The 15,234-nt window shown below is 42.0% G+C and overlaps 1 protein-coding gene across 13 annotated transcripts in view; it reads left to right on the forward strand.

Annotated features, from left to right (window-relative positions):
- frmd4a (FERM domain containing 4A) overlaps positions 1-15,234 on the forward strand; it is a 106,883-nt gene that overhangs the window by 71,978 nt on the left and 19,671 nt on the right. For 12 of the 13 annotated variants that reach the window (XM_031293466.2, XM_031293467.2, XM_036003575.1 and 9 more), the window contains exons 3-9: positions 3,175-3,269; positions 5,153-5,245; positions 9,607-9,691; positions 11,911-11,967; positions 12,842-12,864; positions 14,895-14,978; positions 15,095-15,160. In XM_031293466.2, coding sequence (XP_031149326.2) covers positions 3,175-3,269; positions 5,153-5,245; positions 9,607-9,691; positions 11,911-11,967; positions 12,842-12,864; positions 14,895-14,978; positions 15,095-15,160 — 503 coding nt within the window. Of the gene's footprint in view, positions 1-3,174; positions 3,270-5,152; positions 5,246-5,282; positions 5,350-9,606; positions 9,692-11,910; positions 11,968-12,841; positions 12,865-14,894; positions 14,979-15,094; positions 15,161-15,234 lie in introns of those variants that run through there. The other variant, XM_031293470.2, reaches the window with a different exon arrangement.

Raw genomic sequence — 15,234 nt, forward strand, 5'->3', positions numbered from 1 at the left:
TCCTACCTTTGATAGTGTGTCCTCTGTGTTTTTTTTATGGAGCAACGCCTCATTGGCAGGGAACTATGTGCCATAAGGCCAACACACCTATTGACCAGGCCGTAAAGATTAAAGCGAGGTAACCACCAAATACACCACTGGGTGAAAATATATGTCATATGGCTATCACTCCCTAAGGCTAGAGTGGTGTAGGTTGAAGAGTGAATGGGGTATTAAGCTGTGTAACAGTGTTGCTCTTCCATGCCAACGTTTATATGAAGAACTCTACATTAATGTAATAAAGAGACACTTCATGGTTTCACTGTGACATGGTACGGTGCTACAGCATAAGTCTGTATACAAAATACTATTTATTAAAACATGTAGGGCATGTGGCTAAACACCTTTTCCTTACCCACCCTTGGAATCTTAAGGACTGACACTGATAAGTCAGTTAGCGTCCCATAAATCTGAGCAATCCTGAAGGCGCCGAGGGCCTGACTAGCTGTTTGCAGAGATTGGGCCGTGACTTGCTGCCAGCCAGGCAAGTGAGCTACTGTTGTGTGTTTGTCACCTGTCTGGGGGTCTCCTCCTCACTTACACCTCCCTGTAATTGCTATGCTGTTAATTACCTGTGCTGCTGAGGAGGCACAGGCTAAATGTCTATTAGCAGTAATGCTGTCTAAGCTAGCAGAGAGCTACAGTCTGATAGATGGCTTCATAGTGTGTGTGTGTGTGTGTGTGTGTGTGTGTGTGTGTGTGTGTGTGTGTGTGTGTGTGTGTGTGTGTGTATGTGTCTATATCTGGAGTGTGTGTTTAGTGTCCCATATCACTTACTGTATTACCTGTCATTCATTGTCTGTATCCCTGTTGGTATCTCCCACAACATTATTACACATCCGTTAGGTATCTGCCATCTCACAGATAAGCTGTAGTGTCTGGATGTGGGTATGCGTTAGGAAGCGAGTCGTCACTTGAAGTGGGAACGAAATTCAATTATACTATCCAGTGCAGCCCATTTGATTTTTACAGTCTGCTTGGTATTCATAACAATATTGAGGCAAGAAGCTCAGCTTAACCTTACAGGGGTCCTTCTATCCTTTTCAACTTTAGTCATGCACTTCTGCTGTTCAACAGTGTATCTGGGGCTCATTTTCTCTCCATATCATCCCTCTAACAGTTTACTGTATGTGTCCATGTGTCCCTGTCCCCTGCTCGTTGTTTGTCATGCTGTGGTGGGATGGATGTCTGTGTTTTGATATTGTTGTCAAGGCAGTTGACTGCTGTGTGGTAATGAGAGGCCACGACTGCATGTGTCTCAGACTGAACCAAAACATGTATTACTGCTAATACTGTAAACATAGCCTGCTCCAGCCCTTAAATTTCCACATCTAAAACTTTTTTAAGTACTTCAAAGAGCTCTAGTGTCGCTCCTGTGAATTGCTGCTCTCCCATTTGGAGAAACAACAGAGTGAATCAGAGCCTTTGTGGACAGGACAACCAGTTTAATTGTCAAGAGTCAGACCGATCAGGACTTAAACACAGATAAGGTTAGCACTTAAATCACTGCTCGTGTTAACTACACGCAACCATAGTATAAATACAAATTTAGCATGTCCATGATCTTCTCTTTGCTGAGTGAGGTGAGTTTATCATTCCTACTGTGAATATGCATTTGAAAGATTTTCTGTTAATGATAACCTCAATATTCCTTAAAGGCATACTATGTAACTTTTCCCTCTTCAGTCCCCCTACAGGTTGTCTCATTGGAACTACAGCTCGGGAAAAGTTACATAGTATGCCTTTAACACAGCAGTGTGGGAGTCTCCTAGATAATTTACCAATGCTATAGAGTGAAGTAAGGTTAGATCAAAGGGACATAGAGACAGAACCAGCTTGTATAGTAGCCATGTTTTTTCTATTTACAGTAACACTTTTATCTGATGCAGAAATCTGATACATGGGAATATAAGTCAGAATCAGCCAGTGTTTGCTCCTCTCTATCTATTCACTCCAGAGCCTTTTTCTGTTGCAGGATCACTGTAGGCGTCGTGCTTATATGAGATCTAGGTCATTGGAGTTTTATGTGTATGTGTGTGTGTGTGTGTGTGTGTGTGTGTGTGAGTGCATGCGCGCACGTGTGTGTGTGTGTGTGTGTGTGTGTGTGTGTGTGTGTGTGTATGATGTCACCTCCTTCTCTTTAAATAGCTCTCAGTAGCTTCTGTCACTGAAGTTGTAGTTGTGCAGGGGAAGATTGTTGTGCACACAATGGCACATGTACAGTAGCTGTGTGTGTACTTTGTGCATGTGCATATATGGATGCACACAGTATGTTTTCCTCTTCTCCTCCTCTATCCTATAGCACAGCACATACCTCCTGTGTGTTGTGAGCGGGCTGCATGCATGTTGTGTATGGGCTCTTGTGTGCACAATATGTTCATGCAGATTTGTCTGTCTGTGTGTGTGTGTGTGTGTGTGTGTGTGTGTGTGTTTCCATGTTACTGTATGTGCTGAATCTGTGTCTTTTCTTCCCTCCGAATCTTTGCATTCAGGCCAGTGTATGTGTGTGGTGTGTGTAATGAAAATGTAGGCAGCGAGGCACACCCATGGTTGACCTCAGGGTGGGGCGGGCTGTTACTCAGGATGTCACAAACCAGCAGCATATGGCAGCAGTCCCCGGCGTCTGCTTGGCTTTAAGATGCTCTGCATGCTCTGAGTGTCGTGATGAATGGAGATGGTCATCACATAGTAGCTTGGACAGTATTCCATAGTATTAACTAGTTAGAAAGCTCTAATGCTAGCTGCAGCCCTCTCCCTACAATACAGTGGTTGAGCCCAGAGCCATGACTCTGCAGTAGATGTTTGGGTCAGACGGGCAGAAAGGAGGGAGGGAGGGAGGGAGGGAAGGGCAGGGTACCTGCACTGTCAGCAACATCCACACACTCCATCCATCTTTCTCGCACTCTCTCTCTTATTTATCTCCTCCTCTCTTGCTCTTTTCCCCAGTGTTTGTCAGATTGCTTAGTCATTGCAGTAAATCAATAGCTGATAGAATACATTAACATAAAGCTCTACACATGCATGTGTTCCAATTAAACTACAGTGAAATAAGCTGCAACACTCACAAACAGGGAAAGTTTGAACTGGTATATAAAATCATAAAACAGCAATACTAACATGTCTGTCCCCCTGCAGCCCAAGCTGATGGCTAAGGACTTGTTGGACCTTGTGGCCTCTCACTTCAACCTCAAGGAGAAGGAGTACTTTGGAATTGCATACACAGACGAAACGTAAGTCACATTCTAATACTAATGCCATTGAACTCTACTACTGCACATGGTGTATCAGTAGCCCAGGACTATCTCTTCAGTTGATCTTGTTTGTTGGATTGGATTTGTCAATGCTTCCCCACAACACTGCAACTACACCCAGGCTATCAACAGTTACACTCATGTTTGGATACTCAGTTTCTATCAACAGAATTGTTAAAGCAACATGTGGGACATATTAGACTAGAAGAAGACAATCGGCAAAGTCAGTATCAAAGTTCAGGTGCAACCAGTTGTGCTGGTAAACAAAGCAAGGGCCCTAGAGTGGAGTGTACAGTATTGTCTGTTTATTTAGTCTTCGATAACCTCTGAACTTCTTGGTGGCTTGTAACTAATGTTAATGACATGGTCAGCACAGTTGTAGTCGTAGATGACAGAGGTGGAAAGACTGCAGTTGAGAATTCTCTGTCAAGTTTTAGGCATAATGTGTAGTAGCAGGTTTGGTTTCCAGTTACTTCAAGAAAGTCAAACCACATTTACATGTAATTGATTTCAGCTTTGGGTTTATTATTTAAAAATATTTTTGCTTTCAACATGTTTCCATATGTTTTGTCCAAGACCTATTTGTTACACAAAACAGTATTACTTTAGTTCCAACATTATGCAAAGAAATAATACTTGAATTGTACCCACTTATTTTGAAAAGACAAAGCTATTGTCAAATACATAGAGTTAACATACAAGTTAACATTAGCAAGATGCTGCACCATGAACAGAAACACCGCTATGAAAACTCCAGTTCCCAGTTCATTGTTTGAGTTTTAAATACGGTTTCAGAAATCTTACAGTAAAATGTCGCTGTTGGTTTTGGCCTGTTCTCCTGATAAATTACCAGTGTGCCTTAATATATTATTATATTTCTTTTTGTAGGTTTATTTAGGTATGAAATGGCTCTTCAGTTTAAAAATGTTCACATTTAACTTTAAAAAACCTAACTATCAAGTTTATGGTTTTCATCTTTCACTTCCAAGTAAAAGGGGATGGCTACCTTCATTCAAGTTAAAATAACATAATCGTGATCATGAATATCATCGCTGAACCATAAACTGATATATGATCAAAGTTAGAAAGGGTTTTAATGTTATGATGATGCTTTGATTACCTTGCTCTGGGATAGCACAGGATCACAGGTCTATGTCGGCCAGAAGGCTTGCTACGAGAACTGTGCTTGAAATGCAAAAATTACATTCAAATTATATGTACTGTGTTTGGTGACCTAGAAAGACAGAAACACCACAGCATAGTCCAGCACTAGTCATGCAAACATTGTTGTTACACACAGGCAAACATTGCCATGGCCTTTGTTTTCACTCTTTTTTGTTTTATCTCATGTACCCACTGATGCCAAGCAAGACTGGCCTCTGCTCCATGACATTTACATTGCTGTGACACATACTGTAGCCAATGTTAGTCCAGTAAAGCAGTATCAGCTTTGCAGTCTTGTAGTCCCACAGGGCTAATTCTATGATGTGTAGATTTGTTGTGTGTGCCTGAGGACAGCAGACGGCTCAGCTCTGACCGCTCAGTGGTCAAAGAGGCCGTTTGTGAGGGAAAGAGCGAGAGAGATTAAGAAACAGAGACAGAAGGAGGGAGAGTTTGAGGGAGATGTTGCTCAGGAGACCATGCAGGGTTACCAGGGTGACAAGCTGTCTCTGCAGTTTTTCCCCCTGTTGGTTGGAGGGAGATAGAGAAAAGAGAGGAGGGGGGGCATGGTAACAGGAAAAGAAAAATGTGGCAGGAAGGACATTTTTTTCAGTGTGATTAGATTAAGTTTTTGTCTATCCTTGTTGGATATTCAGACATCCCTGAATAATAAATGCATTGATTGTTTTGTTTTGTCTCAGGGGCCATTTTAGTTGGCTGCAGTTGGACCGCAGGGTATTAGAACATGAGTTCCCCAAGAAGTCTGGTCCCATTGTCCTCTACTTCTGTGTCAGGTAAGTCTTTATTAAATTAATCACCTAACTTACACATGCCATGTTCTCTGATTGCAGACTCTGTTTGAACGTCTGTGGAAGAGAGAAAGAAAGATGGAGCGAGTGTATGTACTGTATGTGTGTTTGTGCATGCACATGCCTTCATGTGGTAATAGGAACAAATTAACAAGGTTAGTTATGACAGGCCCCTATGAAATTGCTTTGACCCTGGTGTTTAACTTCCGCCACGGGGCCTCTCCGCCAATCATGAGCCTCTTAGACCTCATCAGTATGTGCTGCATGTAAATCCCGTCAAATAGCTTTGCGGTGACTGAGATCGCCATACTCCAAATAAGATGGCAGAATCCCATAAAGAGAAGAGCCGTACCATCTTTATCTCTACGTTAGTAGTACCATACATTTTTATGCAGAAGCACTTTGACAACTGTTGGAAACTCGTTTGTAAAATGTTCACTTGTCAATGTAATGCTAGACATGGTAGACAATATTCAATTGAAGCCAACTCTTCTGACTTATTAAGAAGGGTTATGAAATAACCCTACAATCCCACACTCCTCTCTTAGCCCTTTGCACTGCTCATACAATGGCCCCACTCATACAGTGTATGAAACACTCCTGACTCACACACAGGCACTGGATCATGTGTGTATATAACCTGTGACAGAAATGCAAAGGGTGCACATTTGTGTGTGTGTTTCTTTGTTTGTGTGTATGTGGGTGTTTCATCTTTAATAAGCTATTGAATAAACAAGAAAAGGGCGCCGCACCTGGCTTTGTTTTGGGTCCACTGGTGTGCTCTGTCCCCAACATGTCTCTATGATGTCATATACACCCTAGGGACTAAGTCTTGGTTAAAGGGTAACTGCCGTTTTTTTTTTCATCTCTGCGTTTCTGAAGAGAAAACGCAAAAGTGGCGTTGCGTTCTCACTTTTTATTCCACGTTTAGACAAGAGTTTTAGGGGGGAAATCTGCATGCATATGGTGACGGAAAAAGTATGTGAAGGCGGCTAGGTGGCACTGCCACACAACACCACCAAGTCCGCGCGCCTGTTTGTCTGATGATGACCGACACAGTCGACCGTGATAAGCCACAGCACAGCACCCACGGGAGCACTACCAACATCCTGAGCCTCGCAGCCCTTCAGCCGCTGCTTGAGAGCAAGAGGCAGCGGGCAGAGGAGGCTGAAGCAGACCCTCCTCTGCCCACTCCCACTCGCTCTCTCTATTTCTCTTGATCAGCAACGTTGTAGCCTACTCTGGCAGCTGGCTCAAATGAATAGCCTACATATGGTCATCGAACTATAACAACCTTATCCATATTGTCGAAATCATTTAAAAATATTGAGCCATTACATTGAAAATATTTTAGATAACAGGAGCCTATAATTTCTGTAGCCTAATAACAGACTACCTTGATGCCTTTTTCTCGTCTCTCTCCACACTGCTGTCTTCAGACTTTTGTGTTTTTACCCTTTAGACGGGAACGCGACGGTGGAGCGTTTTTAAGATTTACACTCTGGAGGGTGGTTTCACTTTTTTGCGTTTTTAAGCCCCAAAAACGCTGTCGCCGTATAAACGAAAGGCATATCTGATAAAATATTTTGTCGTTTCATCGTCATCGTGTAAACAGGACCACAGTGACTGATGGGAACAACAATCTTTGAAATTAGTTCAGTATTAAGCGAGATCGCTGAAGTCGGCAGCGGCGAAAAAAGCTACAATGTAAGTTAATAGGGCAATTGTCTAGCTTGTATTTACCTTCACAAAAGTGCTCGTTTTGCAACTGACATGCTCAGATTAATATTCTAAGGCATTTGAGACATATCTGTTTAACCAGAAACAGCCCTAAAGTCGCTAGCGCTAAACCCACCAGACTCCATTTAAAAAAGCAATACTTTTAGAATGTATAGAGCCAATATATTTCCACATGTAAATCGGTAAACTATGGGTTTATTTCAACCAAAACTAGAGTTGTGATGGTTGGAAAAGTGGACAGATGACCCAAAATGGCTTTTCATAGTACTAAAATTACTGTTTATTTACATGGAGTCTGGTGGGTTTAGCGAACGCAATTTTGCAGATGTTTTTATGTTAAAAAAAGGATCTTTCTCTTTAACAGAAAGGTCGACCTCCTCAGAAATCCTTTCCGTAACGTTGTCAGACACTTCAAATAATTCATAAATCTGAGCCTGTCAGCGGCAAACAAGCACTTTTGTGAAGGTAAAAACAAGCTAGACAATTGCCCTATTAACTTACATTGTAGCTTGTTCCGCCGCTGCCGACTGCAGCGTTCCTGCTTAATACTGGACCAATTTCAAAGATTGTTGTTCCCATCAGTCACTTAGACACAAAAACATAGGAAAATAGGGTGCAGGTCAGGTTGAAAAAACCGGTAGTTACCCTTTAACAACGTAAATAGTAACGTGACGCACATTGCTGATTCTGCTGAACAATGTCATAGAGAAGTCATTTCCAGGTAGACATTTGTGACACAGCTCGTCGGTCTTGACACAATAAGGAAAATCGTATTTTTAGCACATAGACTCATTGTGGACCCTATTTAGCGAACAATGGTGTCATTGTGCAATGTAACAGTGATATAATCAAAAGATGTGCAGATAAGTATATTTGGCTGCTATTACTGCTGTTTTAGCCATCGTCGCTATTTCAGTGAAGTTAGGTTACTATCTTATCTTCTCTCTTGGGTCAGCCATAGAACCATTTAAAACAACTGTGTGTCTGTGATGGTCAGGGTAGGGTCACTGTGTGTATTTACATAGACTAATAGGTGTTTGAGGATATGGTCGTGCTGCTGTGACATTGTGAACTTTGACACCATTTTGATGCTTCATCCCCCTTTTTGTCTCGCAGTTCAGTCCAATCTCTAACCTCAATCTCTCCAAATGTCACACTGACTACACCCCCCCCCCCCCTTATGTGCACGCACACATCCCACCCTATTTCTTCGTCACATGTACACACACATACGCAGATTCAGGACTATACTACATTCAGCCCAAATGTCAGGCCTGAATCCATTATCAATTTGAGCATATTGTTTTCATTAGCACTATGTGTGTGTGTGTGTCTGTGTGTGTCTGTGTGTCTGCGCAGGTGCATGCCCGTCATGTATTTGCACGCTTATGTGGTATTTGTGTGATGTGTGTGTTCCCAATATGCTCGGCAGGGCAGATGCCCACCTCCTGCTGATTCAGTGGGTGCCTTTTTGCATGCTTGCTGCTGTGCTGGCAGTGTGTGTATGTCTCATCAACACTGGGGCTTTAATTAAATGTTCACACTGAATATTGACAGGGCTCCTCTCATTCTCTCTTGCAGCTCAATAACTAACGAGATTTAAGCCCTCCAATATTGATTCTCCTACAATCACTTTCACTCAATATACCTATACACTGATACACACACACATTGACACATTCATTCACATGTGTTCATAGGAACATGTGCTTAGGTCACATTATACACACGTGTAGGGAACTAGGGATACATCAAGTCATATACTGGAAGGTGTTTACTAATATGTTATATTTTGGTTTACGTTTCCACCAGAGATGAGCTAACAACGAGTAGCTTCCTAGTGTACCATCATAGCTCCCCTCTGGCTCTGCATGCTATCATGTGCTAAATTTAGACTGCATTATTATGTTAGCTTCTTCCTCACTGCTCTGCCAGAAGTGGGTTACTGTGCTTCTCTCTCCAGTGTGTGTGTGTGTGTGTGTGTGTGTGTGTGTGTGTGTGTGTGTGTGTGTGTGTGTGTGTGTGTGTGCGTGCGTGCGTGCGTGCGTGCGTGCGTGCGTGCGTGCGTGCGTGTGTGCGAGTGTGCGTGCGTGTGTGTAAGTACTGTAGGTGCGTGTGGAATCACTACACACTGCTGATGATGCAGAGAGGCAACAATGTGTGAAGTGCATCATGTGCACATTCAGTGTAGTGTGTGTGTGTGTGTGTGTGTGTGTGTGTGTGTGTGTGTGTGTGTGTGTGTGTGTGCATTCAGATTGTGGAATGTGCTCACACTAACAAACTAATAATGGATCATTGCCAGCCACCATTGGGAGATAGGGAATTGGTTTAAGGGGTGAAAGTGAAAGGATGTTGGTATACAGGGTCAGCCTTTGGTATGGTGTGCCCCCCTCTGGTCACTTTGGTCATTGCAACATTTCTGTTATATGTTCACATGACATAGCGTCCATGTTTAACTCGTTCTCCTATATTATTTTTGTGTTATTTTTGTTTCTGAAGCAAATAAATAATAAACCTCACTGATCTTATTCTTGGACTGAAGGTCAACCCTTTCCTTTTGCTGTTGCATACTGTATGTATTGAAGCTTTTCCTTCTATGTTTACAGGTTCTACATAGAGAGTATATCCTACCTGAAGGACAATGCCACTATTGAACTGTTTTTCCTTAATGCAAAGTCCATCATCTACAAGGTAAACTCATTATTTAGTTGCCATAATGTATGTTCCTAATACTGTTGACTTGTGATAATGGAGGCATGTATTCATCCTGAAATGCTTTAAAAACTATGGACGGTAGGAATACTCTGTAATTTTGTATTTGAAACCTAAGTTTTCTTCTAGACTTTTGTTTGAGTTTTTTTGCTAGAAGAAGGTGAAGGTGTTCAATGGGTATATTTAAAGTTAGAATTATGTGGAGTAAAGGGCTTTATGTTGTTAGAAGCATGCCACTTCATTAGCCCATTTTTGGTTCAAAATGAAGAGGCCAGCTTGGACTTTGATCCTCCACATGATTTGGTGAAGCAGAAAATTTGAACCATTTGCATCAGCTGTTACCCATCATGTTGTATGTGCTGCACCACATTCTAGCAACGCAAATCATTTTCCACATTTACTGTCATCTGTCAGTGTTGAAGCACATGTATTTCAGGTGCTTAAATAGACACTGACAAGTTGCCCAAAAAGAAATGCAAAAAGGCAAATATATAGTTTGTACATTTAGTGATTGACTTAAAGCATTCCACTCAGAGAAGGCCATTTGCACGTTTGCTTACAGTGAGGGGAGACTGTCTTATTCAGTTAAGTGGTTCACTTTCTCTTATCATCATGTTTACCTGCTACCCTGTGCATAGCTATACTGTAGCCTGGTTAGTGTACTGTACATGCAGTGACACCAATGTCAAGCAGTTATTTGTCATGTCCAGAAGAGGGCATATGTGGCCTGAAGGAAAACAGTTGCTGCAGAAACGTCCCAGTCAAAGCCCTGTAGAAAGCTGTGATAATGTTATAAGACCCATTACTTTATTAGAGCCAAATCCAGTACATTTAAATACAGTGTCCCATCCATCAATTGACATAAAGCCAGCACTTCTCACCTGTAATGGTCGATGTTTTGAGTGGGTCAAACTGTTGTTGAATGCATGTCCAGAATAGTGCATCATTCACAGGTTTCTCGTATGCAAGGGATATGCATGGGTGCCTTAATGTTGTCAATTAGTAAAACAAACCTAAGTGTACATTGGAGGCTTTAGGTTGTCTAGTTTAAGCCTAGTTGTACACATGTTGCATCTGTCTTAATGCAGTGTCCATTAGGACCACTGAGACTTGAATAGCAGTGACTATGTAACCAAGTAGTCAGGGAGAGACTGTCCCACAAACAAAAGGTTTCTGATTAAAGTCCCACCAGTAGCTCTGTTAAAATGTCCTTGGCAGAGATACCTGATCCCTCTCTGCTCATTTATCACAAGTAACCCTGATAAGAACAACAGCTAAACACCAGTGATCTCTCTACCAGCTCTCCTGACGATCCCATTAAGGGAGAAAGGCAAAAAGAGAGCAAGAAAATAAATATCACATAGTATTTTTTAGAAAACATGTTGCACTTACACAGTAGTTAAAATATAGTAGATCAGGCTATACATTGACCTCATTTGTATAAGTAGTGAGACACATTCTACTGTGCTGTGGGATACAGTACAATAGCACACGCTATTTGACAATGTATAGCTAGCCACGCTGGGTGGTACACCCAGGGTTGGTTTGTTCTGTCTAGTGTTTCATCATGGCTGTCTGATCTCCCAACCAATTACGTGGTGGATTGTAAAGGGAGCATTCCTGGCATAATTGACCCACTGCTCACTGCCCACTAACTCTTATCCTTCTCCCTCTCAATGCAGACCTAGCATTCCATGTATATGTACCTACATGTGGTCGGTGATTACATGCACAAACACCAAAAGAAAAACCAACAACACTAATGATCATGCAGATAAAGACTCTATTCCTTTACCTTTTCCCCAGGAATGTCCACGTCCTTAAATAACCACACAAAAAAACAGTGTGATACAATTTTAAAAAAATTGATTGAGTAATTAGTTAGTAACCAGAGCATCCATGCCCACCCTCCAACCTTGAGCCCCCTCTCCCAACCCCCCTCAATTTTCCTCTAATCTCTGAGCTCAATCCACATGAAGAGGTCATGAAATTAGAGAAGGGAGAGAGGAAAAATGGAGGGGGGGAGTGTCATGTGGGGAGATGAAAGGAACTAGCAATCCATCTCGAATAAATGGATGATGATCAGAGGCACGTCCACTTTTACTCTGCACAGTGTGTGTTTTATTTATTTACTCGCTGCCAGCAGTAAGAGAATGTGTCACTCATGGCCCCTGTCCTCTCTTCTATTTTTCTTCCAGGAGCTTATTGAAGTGGACAGTGATGTTGTCTTCGAATTGGCTTCCTTTATTCTACAAGTAAGATAAAGCGTGTTTGTTTGTGTGTGTGTGTGTGTGTGTGTGTGTGTGTGTGTGTGTGTGTGTGGGTGTGGAGGTCTGTCTGGATATCTGTTTTTCACCATTTGCACATGCTGCCAAACACACTAGTTATTCCAGTTGCTGTTGCTCTGCAATGAAGCAGTTCTGAAACAGTTTGAAGTTTTCTTCCAAAATGTCTCCACCAGCCTTTGATCCTAATTGACCATGACTAAACTCACATTATCTATTTCGGTCTTAATTTACGATGATTAAGCTCACATTATCTATTGCAGTCATGAATCTGTTAGTAATCTGAAATGACGCTGGGAGGTTTTAAATCCTAAAAACCTAAACTTTCTTTGTTGGTAGCAACATTCTTGGCTACCAGCTAAATTCTTGGTGCAGTCAGTCAGTGCTAATATAAAACAGAGCAGCAGGGAAACTCTTTTACTTTACAAAATCTCCTCAACGCCAGCCCTTTCTCTCTCCTATCCCTTTCTCAGAGTAGGTCAGTCCATTAACTGTAATGCTGCAAGGTCATATTACACAGACTGGACTACGTGGTTTGTCTTTTTGTGTGTGTGTGTGTGTGTGTGTGTGTGTGTGTGTGTGTGTGTGTGTGTGCGCACGCGCCCTCCATGCAGGTGCAGATGCACAGTATCAGGTATCTGTCTGTAGACCTTCAGAGGTTTTACTCCAGATGGAGGTTTAATGTTTCTCTCTGATTCCAGCACAGCAGACCTGACTGCACTTTCACCAATGCAAACAGAACATAAACGCACATTTTATGGTCACTGCTTGGTGCTCACATATCCAACATATGTAAATCCTTTCTTCTCTCAATGCTTTTTTTATTTCCCTTTCTGTTCCACAGGAGGCTAAAGGTGATTTCACCAGGTAAGCACATCAGTAACTTGTAATGATTATATGTAGTGGACATGTAAGAAAGTAAAAGGTTGTAGCTTGGAGTGTTTTTATATCACATATTCTGTCTCATCACCTAAGTTTCTTCCCTAGTGACAGGGGTGGTTGGGTTTATACATGTTGATTCAGAAAAGAGAAGCACAAACAGAGTGACAGTAGAAGTGACATCAGTGGTCTGTCGGCTCCCCTGTACATTGAGGTGCATCACTGAGAACTCTCTTTGTTTCTGAGCCCTCCTTATTTCCTGCCATCCCTGTTCCACTTTGGTTCACTCTTTTCAGCCTATGTTGCCATTCATGAAAAAAGCGTGCATGTGTGCGTGCCTCAATACAGTGTGTAATGAAAGACAGGGAGTCTTCGTTGGGAGGGACTTCCTTCCAATTTAAGACAGGGCTCACCATTTGGACATGAAAGATTTTCTAATATACCACCAGAAAATTAAATGTTTTACTGACTTCAGTTCAAACATATCAGATTAAGTCATTAAACTCACATTAGTTAAACTCTATAGCTATGGAGCTTTCCAGTCATGTACATGTTTCATGTGAGCTACGTTCCACATGTGGCTCTTTAGATGTACATCTGTGTGATGTTGGCCTAAATGTATGTCATCCCTCATCCCCTCATCCCTTTGTTGTAGGGATGATAACAGACCACAGCACTCATCACCTCTGACCTCATTTCCGCCGGTGAAAGGAGTAAATAAACACAATATCCTGCAGAGGGCTGGAATGTGACACACTCTGGAGACATTCTTCTCACCCGCCTCCCCCTTTTTTTAATCCCCTTACTCCCACTCACAAATACCTTTCCTTCTCTAAAAGCTCTATAGACCCTGCCCTCTGCACATCTCTTCAAAACTATATATTGTACCCCTCCTCCATATTAAGTTTCTGTCACTGCTGCTCCTCTAAAAAATCCCATTATGACGCTAATGTATTGGCTCTGTAGATATCATTATTCTAAAATAAGTGGGAAATCATTTTCCTTTGTCAAATTCAAACCATTTGTTCCAAGAATTTCCTTGAATCACGAGCACTTCTCTTGATGGTAGTGGAATCAGCCTTTCAATGATTTCAGTATTTTAAAAATCTATCAACAGGTGAATCTGCAATAGAAAGAAGTTGGATTTCAGTTTTCATTTCAAACTACTCAAAGAAAAATCAGATTTTAAGACTGCATATATGATTTAGTGACTTGTGAAGATGAACATCTTACAATGTCATGGTGCACATGTTGCATTGTTCAAATTGAGCCCTTGCCTGCCCTTTCATCAAGTACAATACCAAAGTGGTGCACACAACCACGTATACCTAATGAGTAGTTGAATGGATATCAACGAATCCAGGCACACAGCTGTGTTCACACATTGAACAGACAGGCAGGGTGGATGGGAACTCTTCCAGGGCTTTAGCTCATAGGTTGTAATGTTCCCAGGGCTTTCCCCAATCCTCAGAGGCCTTGGGGGAGACTGGAGAGAGGCTAGGGGATTAGAGTGGAGTATTAAGACCTCCTGCCACTGGAGGTCTGAAAACTGAATCTGGGGCCAAGTCTCTGTGTGGTTCCCTGTCTCATTTACTCTGTCTTTGTGGTTATCTTTTCGTCCAGCCCATATGTATCTCCTTTTATCTTTCTTTATTTATATCTCCCTCGTGTTTGTGTCTGTGTCTGTATTTCTGTCCCTTTTTTCTCTCCTGTTTCCAACTGTCAGTGTCTCTGCAGCTGTTCTGAGATAAACCCAGTCTCTGAAATAGAGAGCAATTAGGCTATCAGCAATTATTCCTCTCTTTGACTAAACTTAGTTCATTTCCCACCATTTTTTCAACGTTAACATTTCAATTCAGTTCTGGGAAATATTCAGTTTTGCAAATTTGAAGTGTTAATTTTTCTACAGTTCAGTGGTATCTCCCAGTCAGTTTTTGAATGAAACTGTGGCCTACAGCAGAGAATGATTGTTCTTGCAGAAGTAGTGTTGACCATGTCTTGTGGTTTCTCCCTTACAGTAATGATGCAACCAGGTCTGACCTGAAAAAGCTGCCCGCTTTGCCCACCCAGGCCCTAAAGGAGCACCCATCTCTAGCCTACTGGTGAGAGACTAGTCAGTTATCCAGCGAACCACTACAACATTGCACACGCTCTATTCGTCTTGTTTCCCCCCTTCTAAATATTTGTCCTTCTTTCTCTTTATTGTACTGTCCTACAGTGAAGACCGGGTGGTAGAGCATTACAAGAAGCTCAATGGGCAGTCCAGAGGGCAAGCTATTGTAAAGTAAGTGTGCGTATGTATCTCTGGTTGTGTTTGTTCACTTTATGGAAGGCTGTGTTCTCTGTAACCCTTACATG

This window comes from Sander lucioperca, chromosome 7 (genome assembly GCF_008315115.2).
Source record: "Sander lucioperca isolate FBNREF2018 chromosome 7, SLUC_FBN_1.2, whole genome shotgun sequence".
Lineage (NCBI taxonomy): Eukaryota > Metazoa > Chordata > Actinopteri > Perciformes > Percidae > Sander > Sander lucioperca.